Source organism: Varroa destructor, unplaced genomic scaffold, assembly GCF_002443255.2.
Source record: "Varroa destructor unplaced genomic scaffold, Vdes_3.0 BEIS01000005.1, whole genome shotgun sequence".
In the NCBI taxonomy this organism is placed as follows: Eukaryota; Metazoa; Arthropoda; class Arachnida; order Mesostigmata; family Varroidae; genus Varroa; species Varroa destructor.
The window spans coordinates 21,567,032-21,590,963 of NW_019211458.1; the positions used below are offsets into that span (position 1 = coordinate 21,567,032).

Genomic DNA, 23,932 nt, shown 5'->3' on the forward strand with positions numbered 1-23,932 from the left:
ATATATGGTTAGAGCTGCGCCATGATTGATATGCGCCCTGCTTACATGCAATAAGCGTGCATGTAGTTAAAGGATTTTTTAGTTGTCCTGTTTGGCCTACTTGAATGCGAGCTCGAATATGTTCAGTGCTTAGCGAGTACAGCTCTTTGAACATGAGTAGATTCTCAAGAGGGTTCTATCGTGTCTTAGCCGCAATATTATTGTCGAGGTGTTGCAACCGAGAGTTGCACATATGGAATATTCCAGGGAGTTTAGTATAGGGCATATGTAGGTATTTCGTGCTTATATTAATATATGCTACACCATATGGCTTATTTATCTGGCTTTGACTTTGCTCTTTGGCGATCTCCTGCCACGTTAGTCAGCATCAAATGTATCGCTGATACTGTACTGGGTTCGAAGGTGTGACGATTAGCATTGGGTATTAGTTTCCCTAGGTCAGTGGTTGATGTCATCGGTGTTTCAGCCCAAAAGAACTGCTGATTGTACCGTCTAGGTATATGATGTAGCGTCATTGAGTTTCCTGACGCTGGTACGTTACATTTTTCGTTGCCAGCACAAATGGCGAGGCGATACGATTCCCAAATCTATTTTTTTTTTTTTTCTATAGTTTTCGGTCAAAACGATTTCATCTGCTATTGAAACCATTTTGCCGTTACCGTTTTTAAATCCGTACGTGTGACGCACACGGTTAGCTCTCTCAAAGAAAGTTCGTAGCAGTGCGATCATAGTCAACTTTTGTGTTGCCTCCGGCGCGTGGATGCGAATCGTTCAAAAGTAGACACGGAAAACATTAGGGGTACGGTTCATAATAATGCTGTCGATCATATCTACGTAATTATTATAATTAGAAGAAGTGATAGCTATTTGATATTGTCAAGCCTATCCTCTAGCTCTGTTTTGTTTGTATGTTTTTGTTGATTGAGGAGTACCTCTTCATATGTCCTGTCCTTTAATTTCCTCATTGACACTATTTAATCGTAGCTATAAAATAGCATTAGTGATGATGATGATGACGACGACGACGACGACGACGACGACGACGACACGTTTCGTGTTTGTTTGTATACATTTTTCTGCATAATTATTTTATGCGTTCGTGCATCATAGGTATTGAAGTAGAGACCCTATGCGATACTGTAACAATAGCGTTCCGTAGAAGCAATTTCCATCGATTGTCAGGCGCAAATTATATTCGTAGAATAAACATGCGCGGTACGAGAACCTTTCTCCATACGCATCAGTTGTAGCTTGTGTTAGTTTCGTCATCAGTAGGCTATAGTCGTAGTATATACCATGCTGTCTCTCTTGCATGTACTAGATTTTTATCCATTCTTTACTTTTCGCTATTATAATAGCGTGTCTCATTCAGTCAACCGACCCAATATTGTGTCATCGTTTTCTCTCCCTAGCTGTAGTTTGTTTAACTACATATAGAACACCATTATTATCTAGGTTGTTTTTTCACATTATATATGCTTCCGGTTCAGTCGGACTCGTGTTTGTCCTTCTGGAATAGCGAAGACTGAGTCACATTACTTTTCCATTAGAGTTATTATATATATTTGCTACCAAAAGTGGTGTGGAGCTGCGGAACGTCGCTGGGTTCAAGCTCGTCGTTTAACTTGCACAGGTTTCCTCTGTATGATTCATTGACATCGGTGAGGGATGAATCTACTTCCATGTCATTATTCTAGCTTTAATGTTTTCGATGATATAGAATAGAATAGAGTGGTCTGTGTGTTAGGACTCGAATAGAGCAGTCGTTATGTTAACACTACTATGAACAGTAGACGGTAGAGATGTGGTAGCACTGGAAGTCAATGGTGGTTCGTGTTCGTATTATCATTACTTCTCGCAATGTTACAACCACATTGTCCTACTGCGGCGGTGGCCATCGTGCTATCGGATGTTCCTATTCCGGGCAAGAACGGCATTTTCTGAGCGCTTCTGCTAGAGACCTCCTCGCTAAACGACGCGAATTAGTGAATTTCCGTTCTCACGGTATTCTTTTTTACCCATCATTCTCTCTTGAGAAAGATGCTAGTTTTCTCTTATGTCACGCATCCAACAGCGCATCGTCAGGTGACTCAGCGGCTCCCTGAGCTGGCATCACCTTGTACTTCATGATCACTGCGCTGTGTGTCACTAACCTCGGAGTGGCGTAGCACCGCCGCGCCAGTTTGCTTTGTACCTACGCATTTCTTGGGAGCTGGCTGTGCTTTTTTTCATAATATGCCGTTTTCGTCTACGTACTACGCGCTCAATGCGTATAGCCGCCCCCTTGTGTGCGGCTTTCGCCAATAGCGGAAACGGGATGCCTTCATGTGACTTTATTGAGTCTAGTTCTTAGCCCCATGAACCAGCCTCTACGCTGATGCTTAACTTCGCGTCCATCTGACAACGCTGCAGTTCCTGTGGACGTCTTTAGCTCTGCTACCGTGCAACAAGTCTGAATGGCACGCACTATTGTCAGGTCGCTTATCGTACCATCTTTGCAGACAGTGCAAAGGACGGACCTCGAACTCGCTCGAGAAGGCTGGCTCGCGGCCTTCATGCATCCGTTGTCTTTGCTCTGCTGCCTGTTCCGTTACTCGAACGCTCTGAACAACCTATGTACATCAGTTTTATGTGTCCAGCATATCCACACTCGTTGCATACTATAGTACGCATGCGATTGTTAGCTTATAGGTCGTAGAGGGGTTGCATAGACTAGTGAGAGAGACTCATGTAAGAGTAGGCTGCCCGGACTTCAGGGCAAGACCTCTGCCAAGTTTCGATCACGCCTCCTGACAACGAGGCCATTACAACAGGTGTTCCCTCCCGTATGTTTTCCCATTTCTACTTGTTACACTGTTTTTTAATCGCATACAACATATTCGCGGCAACGGTGAGATAGGCACTCATTTATCTATTTATCTGTCTGTATATGATTACACATATATGTGTGTCTGTGTATTATTACTTATATTTTGTATAGTTTATTATGTATATATGCACATAACGGCCACCTCCGCTGTAGGGTTCACTCTCAAGCTCAAGGAACGATATACTTAATGTGTGTTTATGTGTATGCCGTCAATAGTGCGTGGATTCTTCTATCTCTCACACTGCCTAACGCAGTTCACTCGAAGATCACATTTGACACATCAGCGGTTAGAAACGTTGAGAGAGAGGACCATTATACGACCAGGTCTCGTTTGTCACGTTCAAAGTTCTCAACAGCTGCCGTTGTCTAGCGCGAACATTTGCTTAATATGTCACCTATATTGTGCACTTGATTTGTATTCTACTTCTCAACTCGTATCCTAGATGTTTTGTTGTTTTTCGGTGTTATTCCCTATAGTGTAGCTGTTGGAATCGCTGTTCACGAGGGGCTCGATGGCAACAAGGTCGAACCAAGTGACTAGTTTATGTAGTACCTTGCTGTTTAAACGGCTGGCGGAATCGTTTAGTTCTCTTCCAGGCAGATTCAAGTAGTCTAGCCAGGGCGGCAGTCACAATTCCTATTCATTGCCTGTTATGATAATTTTCTATAATTCTCCATAGTAGCTTTATGTTGTCGATTCAGTAATTAGTGGCATATATGCGTTGCAGAGTGCCTCGAACGCGGGATGATCTTCAATGTAATCGTTCGGAACCATATTGTCCACTTGCTAAATAGCAGGTAGCCATCTAGTTCACTCTGATATGATAGACGTAATTGCTTGCTTAAAAGTGAAGCACTTACATCTGTAAGGCCATATATGCATCAGTCGTTTGTTGTATCGATTTATACTAGTTCTATGTCAGTTCTGTCGCAGAGTTATCCACAACGTTGGGCTGAGTGAATTGTTCTACGTGATAGCTTTAGAGGCACCGAACGCCAGCGTCCTACCATTGGGGGCCAAGGAAGTTCTTGCGCGTCAGGAGCTTTAGACGCCCTCATTCCTCGAAGAGTATTGATAATTACCAGTGGCGACGTGACGGCCCATGCTCCCTGAGGTCTTCATCGAGGAGACAGAGACAGTTAACGGGACAAGAGGTTCACTCGTTACTGGTTTTACCATTCTTTTACGAACGCGTAATCACATGATGGCGCTAGTGTTTTTGTGATGGCCTTATCGTTTTTCTTTCGGTTTTCATAATGCTGTGCTGTGAGTTCGTCTGCTCTTCCTAGGCTGTTGTTGTGTCGTATCTCTGAACAGGGACAGTAAGACTCGTTATTGAATTCAGATTGTTATTATCTGATATTGCGGTTAATATTTGCTAAAGTGCGAAAAATTCTTTTTCGTCATACGCACAGCAATCGTTGTGACGTTGTTGTACAAAGCCTCACGGGACGACGTCTGTTCCTGGTTTTCACGAATAGTGACAATTGGAACGGGGTAGTTAAACATTGTTTAATTTCGTTGGCTTATCGAATAACGTTTTTCTGCATTTCCCTCCGTTTCAGTCCGTGGGTGCGATCGATCATCTCAATAGATTCTCCTCGTTCACTTATTCATTCATGGTGATTCGTGAACGTATCATTATTATCTTATAATGATAATATATGTACATAGAAGAAGCAGTATTAATAGATATAGTATCGGTGAAGTGTTGATAGGTTTCCGCTGCTATAGCCTGACGAGTTATTCTTCCGATTCTAGCGAAAATACATTGCCCATCTTTTCGAGTTTCTGTCTTGATTTTACAATACATTGATTAACTTTGAAATCGTCATCGTCACCCTTATTACGATCGATGAATTGATTTTGATTGTTGCTTGTATACCGCTCCTGTGTGTGGTATTGCTATAGGATGAGGTGATGCTGAGATTAATAGATGGCTTGTAAATAACGGTTTTTTTTACTTGAGTTTCACGGCATGGCTGTTTGTCTTTTGTGCTTCAGCGTCTTAGTTAGCTGTTTACAGCCAAGAGGAGCTGCGATCGGCCTGCGTTGCTGTACAAGGCATGTTTACTCCTCGACAGAATTTTTAGAGGTTAGATATACGTTGTCTCTAGAGATCTTGTTTGTGTGTGTATGTCGTTTGTTTATCGATTTAGGTGGCACATTCTAGATAAGAGTCGACAGTTGTATTATATATTGATAGGGAACTGGCGCCAATAAAGTATTAGGTTTCGGTTTTTCCTTATACGAGTTGTGTATCCTAATCAAGAATAAGTCGGACCTCGGATCGTGTGGCGCTGTCGCGCTCGTTTGCTTAGTGTCTTCGGCTTCTCTTCCAAAGCTCTATCTGAACGAGAAAAAATTCTGCCCACAAATACTGGAACTTAAAGCCCAGTGTTGAAATTATTAGGAGCTAGAAAGAGTTCTCGTATGATCGTGCTCTCTGTGCAATCTTCCTGAGGTCATTTGCTTCGTCTGTCGTTCCTGTACTTTGCCCACTGTTACTCAAACCTTCCCGCTGAAGAAGCGAAGATCTGCCATCACCTTTGTCTTCCAACTAGGTTAGCAAGTATTGTCGAGTCTGTGTTGCGATTTCGTAGGACAAAGCAATACAGTTATAACAAAAACTATTCAGTGAATATCTGTTTGGGTAGACGTTCTCGCCTTGTCTCGGCAGATCTACGACGCGAGTCGTCTGTCCTGGATGGCACTCGTTTGTACAGTGTACGTATGGATAATGATTACTAACTATTATAATATTCCGTGGCGGTATATTGTTGCTGATTGTTTGCGTAGTCCTTTGTGATGATGAGAGATGCTGTCCTTTGTGAATAACGTTTCGTCATTTTGTCTGGCTCAGTTTCGCTGACTGTGCCAGCGATGCGTCGTATCGTGTGTTTTTATTATTACTGTTATTATTATTATAGCACTTATTTACGAACTTTCTTCATTCTGTAAAGCATGTTGTTGTTGTTGCTGCTGCTGCTGGTTCTTAAGTTCGACGTAGTTAGTTGAACGTTTTCTTGAGTTGATGTCCGTATGTACAGTGACGTATTATTTCTTGTGGCTGGAAGATACGCTTTAGTAACAACGAATATAGTCTTAACGGTTGGCATATGGTTGAATGCTTGTCTTTTTGGTTTTTTGATCGGTAATGGACAGGTAAGAACCTGTCATAGTCGCTGTTTTTGCGTTGGTTAATAGTTGTACGTAGCGTTCAATAGTTAGTGTGGTTAGTTGAGTATTTTTGTGTAGAAGTAGATAGATAGAAGCTGCTGGCATATGGCTGAAGATAAACTTCGTCGGATGGCTGATTTGAGAAGATCGCACCGAGAAGTCAACCGAACAATCGTCTCTGGCGTCATGAACAAGGTACCACCTTGATCCGAACAGAGATTTGGCAGGCTCGTCGTTACGCACTGAAGTATTCTATGACTCTTGAACGGAAGACGCCTGTCATCTCTGACACCTTTCAAATTAGTGGGTCGCCTAAACATGAGCCCTAGTTGAGGATTCGGTTGCTTGGCTTATTTAGCTGACAGGTTGTTTATCGTGTGATGATATTTGTCAATTTGCGATATGGCTGCTGGCTGTTAGTTGTTAGGGTGGTAATGACTGGCGTACATTGTATCGTATAGCATCTGTGGCACCTTCATTTTATGTGGTATGTGATCAACGATTTTCCTTATTTTCACACAGTTAAAGCCCAGCTATGATGACTAGCAAGCGTCGATGTCCGTAGGCGCGCTGTGAGTGATATTTACGCGTAGAACCGTATATGTTAAATGCATTAGTTGTTTATACATACTGATGAAGGACGCCTGTTGTTTTTATGTATGTACTCTTCATAAAGCCATTTGTCATAATTTTTTGTTTATCATTGTGTTATGCCTTTACCGCATCAGTGCAGGTTGCCTAGCAGCTGAGTCGTAATAATAATGCATGTCAATTGCCTATGGGGTAGGGATATTAAGCGGCTGCAAAAGTGCGCGAAACAAAGTTGTTCTGGTGATCTCGGCCGTAGCCCTCCATAATAACGAAAGCGAACTCCTCGCGTTTTTTCATCGACTATTAAATAGTACCGCATGGTGTTGCCGAGTCTTTGGTGTGCTAGGGGGCCACGTACCGAGATACGAAATGGTCCATGCACGCCGTTAGGTCGCGGACGTGCAGCATCGCCGATGAGTTGCAATTAGTTTATTTATATTCATTAAAGTTAGTTCACATTTAGCCATCTTTTGCCGTTCTACGGCAGGCTTTACGGCCGTAAAGGGTAGTTAAAAAACTTCGGCATAGTTCACGATTGGTCGTCCCATCTCACTGCTTCCCTCTGTTTAGTTATATCAGCAGTAGATGTGAGGAATACTCCGATCGTAATTGTATCGTTCATGTGATATATGTATCGCATTTTCCATTCCTGTCGATTTTGATCCTTTCCTGTTAGTTCTTGCACATGTTTTTTTTTTTTTTTTTTGTTTTTTTTTTTAATAACCAGGATCGCATTTCTGCTGCGTACCAACACATAGGCGACAACACACATCATGTGCGAAAGCTCATAGAAAAAAAGGTTTCTTTCGGCCTGACCTTGCACGACGATTTTAAGCAAGATGGACAATTACGTAACGGCATCTAGTCATCGACCGGTATGAGTGTGCTCATGCGCGCATGAGCGTTCCTGGTTTTTATGTCCATTTATTCGGTAGTATTAAATGCCTGATAGCAATGGTGAAGTACGAATGTACAAAGAAATCTGTTAAGGGTTACAGATACTCATTTTGCATCATTAATTAAACTGACCCTTCCATTAGATATTAGATGTGTTACAAGTTGGTATCGATGCCGTTATGCGTTTCCGGCGATAACTTCAGTCTGACTGACATTCGACAGTGATCATTTTGTCTATCCAAAAAGGCCATTTCATAGGTATCTGCCAATTAGTTCCGAATGGATACAATGTAGTAGTCGATATATCTATCGTAACAATCAGCCAAGTTAATCGTATGCCCGATATCATTATCAGAGGTTTAGTAGAAGAATCTCGGCGGCAAACGTCTAGCAGCTGATCAGCTGGCTTGTCAGTTTTTGTTGATGATTTCTTCCATTTGAAGCTTCGACTTCATTCATGGTGCGGTGTGCTGTGGGTCCGTTTAGCATCAAGTTGGTCATCATTGGATGATTTCGTCGATCTCGTACTTATTGTCTTGGCTTGCTTCGCATTGGTGTTTCCTTGTGGACAATCGACAATGTGTTGTCAATCTGTCGTGTCTGCGAAGGGTGTGCGCGGTGTTTACTGCAAGCTCGAATATTTTGCATTGCCGGCTGCAAGCTGAATCGCTGATGGGTGCATGTGACTAGGCGTACGCCCTTTTCACACGACCAGGGGAGGACTTCAAAACAGCTAAGAGGACTAGCACCTCGGTGCAGCGAAACGCTGGTCATCACGAACACCCGCCAACGTCCCTTGACATCTATCTGACAATAGCTTTTTCGTTAACTTATTTAGTTTCGCATTTCTGCTTCATTCGAGACGAGAAAATATACCGTCCTCCCCGGTCAACGCTGGTTGGCCAGAAAATTGGGATGAAATCGTTGAAAAAGAGCAATATGGCATTGAGTCTGGCGTCGGTTAATTGGTTTTGATCGGTCCAAAGGATCAATTTTCCCCCATCTGAGAACGGCGAAATGAGTATGGAACGCCTCTACATCTCAATGCATTTCGCCCATTTCTTTCGCCGTCTCATACTTTTGCTATCCTTCATGCGGTGCATTGCTATATTGGGAGACATCTTGCGGTGCCACTAAATAAAATCGAGCGCTAGAAAGTAAGGTATGAACGCCAAGGCGGAATAGTTTAGCAGAAAGGAGAACGTTGAGAAATTGAAGTAAAATCAATGTTTATCTGTGTAGCTGCGGCACGCAGAAAATACGCTTAGGTCTAAGACGAATTCGGAGTTACTTATCGGAAGATCAGAACCTGCGCTCGTCGTAGCATAAACGATGATGATCTTCAACGAGGCCAGATAGCGCCTGTTCTGCTATGCCATGCTATGCTACAAACCATATTATCGCAGTTTTCTCTTTCTATGGGGGTTGATAAAGGAAAGGAAGAAAAATACGAACAAACTTCGATTATAGAGACAAGCTTCTAGCAGCTATTATTTGTAGCGTGGAGTACTTCGATAAAGTGTTGGCAGATTGAAGACAATTGGAATAGTTGTGGATAGGAATAGGGTTGTAGCAGTGGTATAAAGTGATAGAAGAGGTTGGGAAGTGATTTGGCCCCTTGACTTAAACGTTAGTTGTTATGCGAGATTGCCTGAGCATGTTATTCCTGTAGTACATTTGGGAGTGTGTATACTTAATGCCTTATGGCGTCTTCGTTTTCCGTTCGTTGCACGTAAGCTGCTGCGTTTGTTGTTGTTATCGTTGGCATTCTGTGAGGATCTGATTTTGTTGGGTTTCTTTATTTCGTTCTTGGTTTACTCGTTGATCAAGCTCTATTGATCTTGAATCACACCGTCATTGCCGTTATTACATCGGTCTGTATTTCATTTGAAGGTGTAGTTCGAACGTTGTTAACCTGTTTTTTGCTCCTTTCGCGTCGTTTCGTAAGTGAAACGGTCCGTTTAATGCTGGTAATCTGGAAATTTGGTACTCTGCAAATCTGCTTTTGGCTAGTAATCGGAGACATGTTGAAAGATGGGGAAAAACAAACTCTACTTCGGAGGGCGGGTGATTTTAGTGCTAGATCAATAGCACGTAAAAGGGCAGCATGCTTTCATGTGTGAATATATGTAGCGGCGGGTATTGCTGGTGTGTACGGTGGTAGCAATAGTTAGCGGTAATCAGTGATTGTTATAGAGCTGTAATTAAGATGTTATGAGTACAACGTACAATCCTTGTTCGTGTACTAGTTTGTTGTAGTTAATTAGTTAGAGTAGGTGTAAGGGGCCAGAAGAGAAACTGGATGTGTTGTGGCGGATGCTTTCCTTGGTTGTTCTGTTGTTGTGCCGGAACCATTGGCTGCCAAGCCTGTCTTGCCCCCTTCCGCATCGTGTGCACATCACGAACTATCTTGAAGGGCCTTGACATGATCTGTCACGGTTATCATGCAAGCGACAGGCAGTGTCGGCAGTTGCGGTTGACACAATCGGAGCTTATGATGGTTGGCAATACGAGAGCTCAGATGAAGGCTCAACGATCTTCGAACTGTCGCCCGTTCGTCATATGATCGATGATCGGTAACGCCTGCTGCTGCTACTGCCGCCATCTTGGCTTTACCTTGTTTCCTATTTTTGTTGATGGCTGGGTCTGTTTGCCTGCTGTCTGCGGCGGCTGGTGCTTAAGCTTTCCCGTGGCTTGGTGTTAGAGCTGCATCTGGTTCGTTCAGTCGTTGCTTTTGGTCGGACAGTGGTTCTTTGTGCAGTGCAAAGCAATGCTATCGCTGCTCGTATTTTTCCACTGTTTTTATAGTTCCGTCGTAAATGTACCTTTAATCATCACGAATAGGAAATCGCTTTGCCTTTTCGTTGCTAGAGTCGCTTGTTTATCGGCTGGTTTGTTTTTATAGCTGCTGTTGAGGTGCTAAACCGATGTTCCTACATTTGCGATCATTTTTTTCGTTAATGTCAGCTACTTTATGTTTTGTTGTCATCTTTGCTGGTCATTGTTGCTGTTGTTGTTATTGTTGTTGCGGCGAATGCTGTGCTGCTCTGAGTTATTAAAGCCGAAATAGGCGCTGAGTGTGTCTAGGCATTTTTTGGGTTTTGTGATTTTCGGATTTGGTTTTGTTTGCTCTGTTTTGCGTCGTAGAGCTTCAAGTACCATCGCTATCGTCCAATAATTGTATGTAACGTGTTCGAATATGGTGCTGCTGGTAATAGCAAACATCATCGATTATTTCGTATATATATACAGACAGTATAGTATTTATATAATGTTATACATAAGATATGTTTGTGGCTTATCTTTACATGCCATTGACACTGTTGGTATCGTGTCTAAGGCAATATAAATGACATCTGTCCCATACGTTTGTAGAGTCCTTACTTTGGCTTCTTTTTTTGTCGTATTTCCCTTACATGCATAAAGAGCACGCGGGCACATCTGTAAATCCGTCTGTGGGTACGTGCAGTATGCTATAGATACAAACGGTTTGTTTTTTAGCCTAAACGGCTAAAATCTGTTATTTTTTTTGTTATTCAGTAATTGATTTATTCCCGTATGGCATTTAGCGTGCATTCGGAAAACGTAGCTAGCTGTGGTCGGTGAATGGGTAGCGCTGTGAGGAAAGCTGAGCTATTCGCAGAGAACAATATTAGAAAAGGCTAAATAGGCGAGTCTGTATTGAACCCATTGTTAAATTCCGTACAAGACTGTAGATTTTCGGCTCCTACAAACATTAGCCATCAACCGTCCCAGGTGGGTTTCACAAAATACACACACACACACGTTTTTTTAATTAAGCATATTCATAGTTTACCAAACGGATAAGTTCCAATTTTGATACCAACTTAAAACATTCCTTAAACTTTTTACCAGTCAATATACCTACACTGTGCAGTACCTATAATTTCATTCCTTATGTCATTGTTTGTCATTATTTCCAATGTTTACAGTTTGTGTTCAAAGCACTCTGCGGAATGGGTGAGCTTTCCTGCAAGCTGTCAAGCATCGTTGACGTTGGGATATCCATACTCGACATCGTGGTGCGAAAAAATACCGATACCACAATTCGAGAATTTGTGAGTGTAAAAGGTATTCTGCGAATAGAGTACACAGCTCAGCGTCCCGGCTCCGATAGTCAGAGTCAGGTAGTGTTGAAAGTGTCTCTCGAAGATATTTTCGGAGACAGGGCCAAAATCCGCCTGGAACGATCCTCTTATGCGACCGCGTCAGTCGATCTCCGCTCCGAGCTCCCTGACCAGCAACGGCGCGCCAAGTCGTCCCGGATAGCAGACGCTCGCCGTGCAGACGCCAATTAAACACCTCTAGAGACGTGGAAATGTATCGGGGATGCATCTCACAAACGTCGTGCTAGGCAGAGGTCATACGAGATCTGCGCGGGTAGCACTGAGCATGGGGACTGGCTTTCCACAGCACCGATTAGGACCAGGGCTCTCGGTCGGCATCCTGTTGCCCTATTATAATTGAGGTCTGAGTCGCACGGGATAGGGGTAAAAAGTACAAGTGTGCACGAAGTTGTTTATGTTTGTCTAAAGTTCGGTGAACGAAGACTATCTGCACGCGAAATATTGCTGCACTGTGCAGCTGGTCGTCTCAAGTGAGTTATAATGGCTGGTCACTAATCAGTGGTGCTTGTATTTGTATGAAGGAATTGACATGCGGAACTTTGTCGCGTAGACTTCGGTGCACGGTCGGTATCATTCTTCCTGTCTGGTCTGCACGTGATCGCTTTTTTCGGATAATAATAACGCGTACTTTCTGTTCTTGCATTTTGTTGATGTTTTATTATTAATATTACTTTTACTACGCTTGTTTGTTTGTTACACACGTGTGTCAGGAAATAATGCCTTGGCATTGTGATGGTAAATGCGCATTGAGCGCAATAAGGATCCAGTGTGTTGGATTAGAACGGTGTACACATGAGAATATATGATTAGCTGTAGCTGCTGCTCCCGTTACCGCTGGTCCAAACGGAAATCTCGCCCTTACCAAAAAGCTTTAACAACTTTAATGGCTTTAGGGAGGAAGCTCATCCGAGGTCCAGCACGGCAGCGCTGACATGCATACATAATACTGGCGTACACAACAGACATAAGTTTATACGCTGATGTAGGTAGATAAACATCATGGTCGACTGTGTTTATATATATATACACACACGCACGCACTCACACACACACACTCACACACATACTTAAGTGACGTTTATACGTGAGCATTAGTCACCTACTCAGTGTACCCCACAAACTGGGTAATAGCACAATCATGTATAGATTTTTCTCCGAAGTGGTAGTTAAAGTAGGCGCAGTAGTAGTCGCTGCAATTGATTGTTGTGGTACGAGTACCTAGTAAAGTACGTGATGGTAGGGTGTCATTGAGGATTCGTAGCGTTATTAGTAGAGTATAGTGATCGTAGTAGCATTCGACTGACGCAGCGGCAGTCCCGAGGGGCAGCCAAGACCAAAGGACGAGCGGTGGCGCTTGTTTCGCGGCTAAACAACCAATGCACCGCCAGGATAGAGGGCGGGCCGGCGTCAGCGACTCAAGGAAGCCAAGCGTCCGTACAACACTCTAGTCTCGCTTGGATTTTGACCCTAAAAGAGTAAAAAAGACACGCGAGTTCGGCGGCCATCTCCCTGCCCCTTGGGCCCCCTATTGCGGGGACCCATACCCAACTGTCATATATTCGTGTCCGCGGACCCTCCACCACCAAGACCTTGTCCCCCCTGTCCTCCGCCTCGGCCTCCGAGGCTGTCCACAAAGCCCGAGCTGTAGTCGGATGAACCGTAGTTGTCTTCGGCACTGCCGGAAAGACCTCCTCTACCACCTCCATCACCACGGAAATCGAGATTATATCGGGTGGCGCACACTAGGCACGTGGTGACCACTCGAGAGATAACATACATGAGACTCTTCGTCTGCTGAATAACCACGTCGACCTTAGTGTAGGTGGCAGCCTTGCCCACCGTCGGTGTTTTCACTGTAAACTGAATCTGCTGGACGAAGGCCGGCACCTTATCGAGGAGCTCCAGGAGTTCGTTTTTCTGCTGCCCGCTAGGTACCTATTGAATGAGTATATGGAAGAAAGGAGGTATAACAAAAAAAAAAAGCGATTAGATGTAGAGAAGGATAACGATAAGGGGAATTGCATGTGCTAGTGATGCGAAGTCACTCATGGAAGCCATCAAAGGTCTCTCTCTCTCCCTTGACATATAGATATATTCAAGTTTAAAGCCGTTTTGTCTATAATGAAGGTGCATCAATTTGCTCTTTGTTGACTCGCTGTGGAAATAAAAAAAAAACACTGTTGAGTTTACACGACCATTATTTTTCGTATGCGCGTCCAGAATTCAATGCCTAATATTAAATTTGATAAAAATCGGTTTCTTTTTTACAGAATTTTTTCAAAAGTTATTTTCGAAACATACGGAAATTATCATGAAAAGCGTCTGCTTCACCTAATCCGGATACAGATAACAATCGTCTCCATGTATATAACCATCCTAAACACAAACCTGAAATGAGAACTGCCTCACTACTTTGTACGATTTGTTCGCTTCCTCAGCGAAGAACTCTGCTTGTGTGAAGAGGTCCTGAGTGGTCTTGAGATCGCCCTCTCCCTTGGTGAACAGATACATCGACTGTGCCATCTCAGCTATGGTTTTTGCTCTTTTCACAATGTCATTTTCATTTGGTGGCCACTTCTCCGTCGTCGCCTCCATGTCATTTTCGGCGGCGCCCAACTTGTCCTCCGCGTCCAAGTTGCCCGCGCAGATCTTGCCTCCCGTCACTCCGGCCTCACCGCCCCCCACATCTCCACCATCTAAACCTATAACGAAGAGGGAAAAAAACCGGCAGTTTATCAACTTTTTTCATTTTACAGAAACTTGTGGTGTGTATATATGTATTCTTCCTTAATATATGTAGGGAATAGGACAAGACTCACTTGACAGTTTAATAATCTTTATTTTCGATCTCTTAAAGTAAAAAGATATAAAGTGAAAATCCGCAAATCAACAAGAGCCTCCTGTACTATGTCGTCTATATTGGAATAAATTTTAGCCGTAGCAGACACGCGCTGATTTGCTAGTCTTAATACCAGACGAAAGCCAGTTAAGTTTGCAGTTTGAATAAAGATCAACTATGCGCTAGAGAAATCCCTACGGATATTATAAATCTTTTGGCCACTTTAAATCAATAACGCACCGCAATGCCAATGAATATGCGACCGCAGATGGAACGAAAACAGGTTTTAGCAAAGGACAACGAAAAATCCGCGTGAAAAATAGAACAATGCAGATTTAAAAGTTTATCGCTGTCGCTTAAAAATGCATTTCTAATAACACTTTTGTTTCGATAAGGGCGTTAGTAAAGGAATACGATCAAAGTGAGCCGCTATATAATGAAAGGCTAATAAAGGTCTCAGATAAAGGTCAGACAGGTACCCTCTGGCGACAGTAAAACCAGAAGATTTGATTAATGTTATTTTAACTTAATTAATGTTACTTGCTACTCGATTCTTTAATTAATAAACCAAGAGATCGTCTGCGATTTTTTTGCTGAAAACAGATTTTTTTTATTTTCGATGCAAAGATTATTTGCAGAAATAATCGCTGCCTTCGAGGACCCAGACGATAAGCTTCTTAAAAAAAGCAAATTTTCGATTGAAGTTTATGCTCTGAGTGCGGTATCCAGCAAATAGGACGTTATGCCGCCATACTTTTTCCAGAAAAGCGAACATGTTACTAAAGAAGTTTATCTGTGTGTTTTACAAACTGTTGTGTAATCGGGGGTAATTAAAGTGTTTGAAGAAGGCCCATGCATCCTCCAACAAAATTGTACATCGACTCAGGTAGGCCGATTAGTACAAGGTTGGCTGCGATGAGCTTGTAGCGAGAGTCCCGACACGACAGCGTCAACTCGCTCACTCGTGCTAAAAATCTTAAGAAAGGACATGCAAAATTGTGAAAAGATCATTTGAAACGAGCCTGTAAGAGGTTTAAAAGCGGTAATCGTAGCGAATCTGGTTATATTGAAACGACATGATATTCAGGAATATCACATGTAACAAAAATCGCTAAGATAGCTGTTCCTTTAGACCGAATTCACGGAAAACATTAGGATTCCATAATGTGATATTTCCTTATACAGTTTTGGCTAGTAATTTAAGTTTACGACGACAAATTAAATAGTTCTTAGATAACTTAGAAATTTTTTAGATTTAACTATGCACAATGCATGGCTAGCGACTATATAATTAGCCATTGTTCATCTCGGTTTCTACTGACTTAAAATGTTCCACCTTGCCTTTTTTTTAGCAAAATATATATATATATATATATATATATATATAAGACAAAGAAATCAATCCAAGTTTTCGGCTGTGAGGGTGGTGGGCGTACATACAAAAGAAAGCGGCTTGAAAGCTCAGCAGTAGTGCTCCTGGAGTATGTCCAGGGGCATTAGTACGTGTACTTCGAGTATTGAGTGTGTTAGGCTATAAAATATATTAATAGTCGTAGTATTGATAGCAGAATTAGCCCCTGGTTATAGTGTTATGTTAAGTTCTATTAGTCGTGTCGGCGTTCCACTTCCCCTAGTCCCCAGAGGTTGCTAGAATTCGGGTCTTATGCAGGATGCTATACACCGTACATACATGGGTCTATAGTCTTCGTAAAGGTAGTGAGGGTAACGACAGAAATATCCGTATGGTGCAAATAAACCAGTAATGGTAGTTCTTATGTACTAGTTATAAGTTACGACCTACTACATTATTGTTTATATTGGCAATGGCTTAATTGGGGCCTGTATGCGGCTGTGAAACAAACCAAATTATGAAAGGGAAGGCCGACTTTGCTTTTAGACTCGTCGTTTCTTACGCATCAGGAACATTCGGTGCGACAAATCTTGTAGATGTTGGCGAAGTAAAAACATGAAAAAAACGCACACTAATCAATGGAATTTCCTGTACCAAAGCGTTGTCATAACGATATAATAGAACCTGACTAAATAGCCAATTGAATTAGAGCCATCTGGAACAATTTTAATATGCTGGACAGCTGTCAGCAGTCGTGTGGACAAGTTTTACTTAACTAAGGATTATATGTGTGTGTGTGTTTATCAACTTAACATGGACAGTAACCAAGCTGGAGTGTTTTTTTTTTTCTAACTCAAGATTACTGACTGTCAACACTATCTCTTCATTCGAGCTATTTATGCTCGGTTCCTATTTATACTTAGTTAAATTAAAACAATGTAAAAATGAATTTTGTGCTATCGCGTAGGCAGTTCATTCGAAGAGAATGTTGGTACTGCAAAATCAATTTTAGGCTCACAGCATCCGACATGTTCGCAACGCAGCGACCTAGCTATTAACCAGCCCTATATAAATGTCAAATTTCACTTCTAATAGGTCACATTGAAGGGATTTTAACTGTTTCATTAGATTAGAGAGCTTATATCGTTCCCTGTACATCTCGTAGTCGTCGTCGTCGTCGTCGTCGCATGCACGAATATAGATTAGGGTACGTCGCCTATCTGTTATTGTTCCATTAAGATACAATTCAGTGATACACAAGGTAGACATGACTAAGGCTGATGGACAATAGGGATTAAAAATTTGGGATTCAAGTCCGAATCCACACAGAGCATCATCAATCACCGCTGCAGTCTGGGTGTAATAATAACAACTGTTGATTTGACAACACGGCTTCACGGACCAATCTCTTTTTTTGCACGGTTCGCATTATAAGAGAAAAGCAGGTCTCAGCCTAAAGCGGCCAAAAAAAAAGCAAAAAAAAAATTAATAACGGCCATTTTTTTTTTTCAATTTTAAGGGGAAACGAGAGAAGTACCTATTCTTAAGCGAGGTGTGATTTAGGCGAAGGACTTAGCAATGATATGCATATTGGCAAAACTGTGTCGCTGAATTGCATCATTAGCCAAGCAACGTACAATTATAACACCTTAATAATCCAAGGTTTGAACAGTTTTGCTAAAGATGTCGTTGTATTATTATATTTTCTCCACGTTCAATTGCCATTCAGCTATACGAACATTGTTCCTTGGCCGCGTATATATGGATATGCGTACGTATCACGCGTGTTGACAAATGCGTGTGTGTATGCAACAGGAAATCATCTGCGATCCCAAACGACTAAAATGAAGTTACCAACAATAAGACTTTCCTGGCTCAGCTGGCTGTTCGCAGTATTGTTATGGGTGCTCTAAGCCAAAACAAAATAAGGCAAAACAATGACACGGCAAGTCGTATCAACGGCGGGGTCGTTATCAGGTTAAAACGACTGTCGTCTTGTTAATGATGTGGTTATGGTATCGCCTTTGTCGAGTGGTGTTCGAAAACCTCGTTGCTCACCGACCTCATTGCCTTCCCGAAATTTGTACGGGCTGCATTCCGTCTGTTGATCATGCGGTTTTGATCCCTCAATGGCTGGTTGCGGCTATAACAACCCTTTAACATGGTTCGACGCATGCTCTTCCTATAGCCGCTCAATTTAAACCCAATGAAACCTTAAGTTTTAGGTACGTTCCCCCATGAGAAGAAGAGGCTACAAAGAGCTTCCGTCGTCGATCGTAGTAAAATCGCGCCCACAGCATTTTTGTCGTAGATACCCCGTACTAAACCCACACTAAAAAATACGCATTATAAAGAAAACTGATAGTTTATTTATATTGTGTGAACTATACATATATATATATATATATATATATATATGTGACGGTACTGAAGGAGCACATACAGTGGTATTGGCAAATAAAAGACTATCGGATTGCAGCTCCTGTAGACATTTTTCCACAGCATAAATGGACATTTCTCTAATCGAGAGACATTATAAACAGGTTAAACGGTCAACAACAGCCTTGAAATAGCTGGCATGTGAGATCTTAACTAATATCTGTTTCAATCCACAGTGGTCTTAGGCAGAGCATCATACTTGGACGCCATTTTCAACAAGAATAGGCGATTTAGCACGAGTGGATATTCAGAAGTAGTTTCCTGACAAGTGCCAGTAAAAGGCCTGCAGCAGCTAATATGACAGGATTACTTCCATTCCTCTGATGCAACGTCTCTTATATAAATAGCGGCAGTATAAATACAATGGTTCGTGCAGAGGAAGAGATCCAGAATCCACTAAAAGTAGCTGTTCGATTCACAGGTTTTTCTAGTTTATTCGGTTTCCTACAATGCATTTGGTTACAAAACGTAGGCCTGCCTATGAGGTCTACCGTTGCGCCGTCTAATGTGCAGTGTTCCGGGGGGTGCTTTTATGGCTAAGGAAGCACGCACTACAGGCGCCTACATTATCGGATCGCGTAAGTTGATGTCATCTTTACACGCAACTCGTACGAGGGGCAAAGGTCAGTTGACTAGTACGTGGCGACTGCTGTTACGGTTGGTCCGTTATAGGAGATTTGAAAAGGCGATTTCTTCGCAGAACTTGCAGAGGAGCAGCCGAAGATTATGTTACAATGGGTAGACCTGTGTGCTGCGATTATGATGGGAGTGTGAAGGCAGTTATGAGTAATGATGTGGCAGTCAATAACCAACGTTGCTTGACGCACGACCCCACTCAGTGTTAGAGTCGAGCTAGACAAAATGTGAGGGTGAGCGTATATTGTACGATTGGGTACCAACGAAGGCTTTGAAGAGCCTGCAGGAAAGAGTAGCCATAATTATAGCAGTGTCGGCGTCTAGTCAGTGGCCAATTAGAAGCTCGTAATAGGTTTATTCTCCTTTATTAGTTCCTATCACTCAAGCTGTCTTTGCGTGCTCTCTCGCTTCATTTTCATTCGGAAATAAGCAGATGCCGTGCGATGATGTATAGTTCCGATAACGGAGCAGCCTTACTGTAGTGTACAAGATGACGTAAACATCTCTTGATACCTTAAAAAAAGTCATTTGATACTTCGAGTAGCCATTTTGTATCCGCGAAATAGATATACAAACAATATATGTGCCTATATTGTGCATCACATACCTGTCAAAAGGGTTTTTCTAAACTGGCAAAAGTGTTTTCCCATCCTATATGATAAATCCACATTTTTCCCCACTTGGGTGTGTAAGATCATAAAGGAGATCGTAGTCTTTATTTGTGAAGAGAGCAACTAGATGTCAAAAATGATAAAGTCAGTTCTTTACTAAAGCTGTATGAACTCTACGACGTCTTCAATGGACTTCTAGAGAGTCAAATAGCCAATTATTTGTGTCTAATTTACACACGCCACATAACGCAAATGTTATCAGCGCTTGCCAAGGAATTGATTGTTCCTACGTCAGAACAAATAGCATGCTGACAAACGCATACTAAACCCCTTTCACTATTACTAAAAATCTTAATAAAACATGCAAGAACCGCTTATAACTGGCAATCTGCAATAAGATAACGCGTCTGAGGAAGAATCCACTGAGTTTATAACACATGTCCGTATATTACATTGTAGAATGGCATGTCGGGGCAGTTTACTAACTATTTTCATAGCAATACATTGCGTAAAATGTTGCTTCCTAAGGACCGAAATAATTAAATAAGTTTCTGTAATGATTATCAGTGTAGCCTATGTGTGTGACCGAACCCAGGCTAGCTGCAGCGACCTCGACCCGACGAGCGTTATTCGTATCGTGACTACACAAAAAATCTTGGGTGCTTTATCCGATTACCATATATACGAAGAAATCAAACTAACGAAATGGGTACGTTATAATAACAAATAGTAAATCCTCTGACCCGATACCAATATCAACACTTGCGCTGATGAATAGCAAAACTTTTTTCCTATAGCTTCCTATGCCAGACATGTTGTTTATTGTTTACAATCTCAACTTACCTGACATAGGTGGAGCGGGTGGCGGGGGCTTGATCTGCTGCCCCGGTGGCATCTGGGCGACGTGGCTGGTCCGCGCTGTTCCGGGGGCTAAGTCGGGCGGTCTTCCAGATCCCCCTCCTCCTAACGTTCCTACGCCAGCTACGCGGCCGTCGCCGTTCATTAAGGCGGGATTCGCCATGTTACCGAGGTTGCTCATCACTTGTACCGGACTGCCCATCGAATGGCCCTGCTCTCCCAGAGGCCCCACCCCTGGAAGAGGCTCACGTAAAGGCCCCACGCCCAAAGAATGACTTCCCATGGGCACTCCGTGTGCCCCGCCTCCCGCCATGTGTCCCTGATTGAAATTGATGAAAGAATACATTAATAAATTAGCCCTTTATAGTTGCGTAGATTCGTGTGACATTAAGTAGATGACTGACTAACCTGATGTTAGCAAAGGTGTGAATAGATAAATGAGTCCAATAAGGCAATTCGGTATATCTAGGCTAAAAATCTTGTCCCCGTGATAACTTGCTGGGTAACGTATTTGCCTGCTAATGTGAGGAACATGTTGTGGTCTAAGGTCGAACCCGGGCATAGACAAACTTCATTTCGAGTTCAGAGCCAGCATGGAATGCCTAATGCTGATACCGAACGCAAAACTCGGGACTTAGGGGTTAACGATCTTAGAAATTTCGAGACTGTTTTTTGTAGAGAGTGATAGGTACTTGCTAGATGTAAGCTGCGTAGCTATTTTTTTTACCCAAACGATACCGAACGGCTTAGATGTCCAGTATTGATCGACTTGGACCCGTTGAGTAACACTTCGAGACCCATTTTACGTCCGCCCAATGAGCTAGAAATTCCAACCAGCTAAAGCAAAATGTAGGCACTCGCAGTCGCCGTTCGAATAGTTAACAAACAGGAATTATCCCGTTTGCAAACAATGCCGATAACGAAATCTATACTATTGGTTCTCCGTTAAATTCCAAGTTGACTAGCTATGCAATCTGCTGAGCTGAATGGGTATCACAGGAGTAACCCCAATTTGACCTTCTTGCTCTCATTATTGTTGCTTTTGCATATATAATAACCTACCCTCGCTGGCGGCAGGGGCGACATATACATGGCGTGCTGCTGCTGTTGTTGTTGTTGTTGTTGCTGTTGCTGCTGCTGCTGCTGCTGCTGCTGCTGCTGCTGCTGCTGCTGCTGCATGCTGCTGACCAGCTGTTCCTTTTCTCGTTCGCTGTCGGCTATCGACTTGATGGCGAGCGCTGAACACTCGCGGTTCATCGAAGCTAAATCATCCACAAGGGACCGCCAGATGTCCATAAACACATCGACGTTGTCCCTAGCCGTGCTGCTGCTCGGATGAGAACACAGCGTATGGCACGCGGATAGAACGTGCTGCGAGACTGCCCGCAGACACGCGTCTGTTTGTTTCGCCTGCACCTGGAGGCGTTCCGTTGTCGCGATATGGTATAGCAATCGACACACCTGTCCAATTGGTAATGGTGGTAAGAAAGGAGATCGAAAAATATTGTTAGCCTGTTTTCCAAGGACAACTATAAGCATCTGAGTTGCTATTTCGGAACCGAGTAGTAATGGGACACATGTGCGGTTCCCTTTCTGTGTACATACAGATGTGAAATTTCATGATGAAACAAAAAATGTTGTTTAAATGAGAGTCGGTCTCGATAGCTTTCGCACTTGGAGTTCGACGATATGTTTCTCTCCCAAAACGATGCAGGACAGCAATTGCCACTCAATTCGTTGGTCTTGTTGATTTTTGCTAATCCAAGCAACGTTAGATGCATAGGCAGTAGGTACTATTACGCTAAGGATTACCTACCGCTTTGAAAGCACCATGTATATGTAGTAAGTGGATGTTATATATATTTTCGTTTCGCCTTGATCCCATCATCGTTTACCTCTTGAACGTGATCTGCATGTTCTGCGAAGCGATCGGCGCATTGCTCCATTGTAGAGAGCTCGCCTGTGACTGCAGCGTTTTTGAGCGTCTGCAATAGTTCACCCTCGTCAAGTGTGCGAAATAGTTCATCGGTGTGGCAAAGCGCCGTCTCCTGCAGTTGAATCCACAGGTCATTGGAAGCTTGCGCCGTTTGTCGAACAGTGGTCTCTAGGTCCTCGCTCGTCTGATGAGGTAGATCGCCTTTCTGCTCCTGAAACACATTCGATAAAGGGATAAACTACAACAATAGCCCAACATCTTATAAATATACGGCTAAAAAAATGCGGCGTTAGCCGTCTAAATCAACCTTAGTGACGTTGAAACTGTAGGCAGTAGATTGAGAGTATCCTTTGGTAAAACGAAACGTACAACAGCAAAAAGCGAAAGTTTGCTAGACCGCTACTTATTATTCTTCTTTTCCGTTTTTCTGTTGACTTATGTCCGCTGTAAATTATCGAATATTGCCATCTTCTTGCTCAGTGAGGCACCCTCATAGCGGCTGGCTGGCTTGTCGTTTGACCAGCCGCATCACTGCAGTAGCAGCTCGAAAATCGAGTTCTAAAACGTCAAAAAAACGGGATCACCGATTGCGTCCTGCTCCTTCGATGCAGATTTGCGTTGCATTGATCTGACGCTCGCATTTGCCCCGTGGCGTGGCGACCTGTACGTATTGATTGCCAAAAACCATTGACAAAGCCTAGCATTTCTAGGTGGCCAGACCACGACCAATTCCCTCTCTATGGTATTTTCCGGAAGTTAGCAAAGTTCCCTCTAGCTTTGCCACACTGGCTCGATAAGGTCATATTGGCTGAACCGGAACTTTCGAGCTAATATGAACAAAGGGGTCGATACGGTATCAACTCCGCAATACTGGCCGATGAAACCTGATCAAGCTTTGCTATCTTAAGTGTGATGAGCAGACAGAATTTTTTCGAAATCCATGGGCAACCGGCACGACTGGCACAGTTACGCTATCCGGGGCATTTTTCTCCCGCCCTTTCCAAACGACAGAGACCAATTGTCTCGAACTCATCAATGGGCTAACAGCACATTGAAACAATTACCGTGAGCTCGGAACTTTATTAAGTTCCGAGCTCAGGGTAATTGTTTCAATAATTGATTAATTTAGACTCCATAACGCTTCGATAGAGTTCAGATAGCGGCATATAATGGATGTCTATATTCGATATTATCTTTATAACCATTATGAATTCCTATTTACTGGCAATTACTAGCAACTTCGAGCACTGGTGTCTTACAATGTTTGGCAATACTCTCTGTGGTTTAATAGAGACTAAATTTATCTATCACCAGGGGGTGGAAGGTGTTAATCCAAGCTAACTGTGCAGTGAGCTAAAAAAAACGTTGCTTGAAAGAAAACATTTTAGGTCTCAGCTCAGAGTCGAACTGAAATGTTAACGTGGTGAGACCAGCGTCTTACCCAGCTTCAATAGAGTAACTCAAAAATTACATGGAAAAATCTGCCTAGGTTTTTTCGACCTAAAACACTATACTTACCATTTGAACATTTCATTTGTTCAGTTATTAAAAATCCGATGATCACTTGAATTTATTT

At 42.8% G+C, this 23,932-nt stretch overlaps 1 protein-coding gene and 2 long non-coding RNA genes across 5 annotated transcripts in view; 2 read left to right on the top strand and 1 right to left on the bottom strand.

Annotated features, from left to right (window-relative positions):
* The window catches only part of LOC147755421 (uncharacterized), a 53,168-nt gene that overhangs the window by 12,857 nt on the left and 16,379 nt on the right, over positions 1-23,932 (top strand). The window lies entirely within an intron of this gene.
* alpha-Catr (alpha-catenin related) overlaps positions 1-23,932 on the bottom strand; it is a 121,401-nt gene that overhangs the window by 10,387 nt on the left and 87,082 nt on the right. For 2 of the 3 annotated variants that reach the window (XM_086990690.1, XM_086990691.1), the window contains 5 exons: positions 22,316-22,567; positions 21,483-21,881; positions 20,406-20,739; positions 14,075-14,388; positions 13,464-13,621 (listed from right to left, as the gene is read on the bottom strand). In XM_086990690.1, coding sequence (XP_086846816.1) covers positions 13,464-13,621; positions 14,075-14,388; positions 20,406-20,739; positions 21,483-21,881; positions 22,316-22,567 — 1,457 coding nt within the window. Of the gene's footprint in view, positions 1-13,463; positions 13,622-14,074; positions 14,389-18,314; positions 19,465-20,405; positions 20,740-21,482; positions 21,882-22,315; positions 22,568-23,932 lie in introns of those variants that run through there. The other variant, XM_086990692.1, reaches the window with a different exon arrangement.
* On the top strand, positions 10,959-12,328 carry LOC147755422 (uncharacterized). Its single transcript, XR_015328859.1, has 2 exons — positions 10,959-10,997; positions 11,492-12,328. It is a non-coding gene; the product is annotated as an uncharacterized LOC147755422 (long non-coding RNA).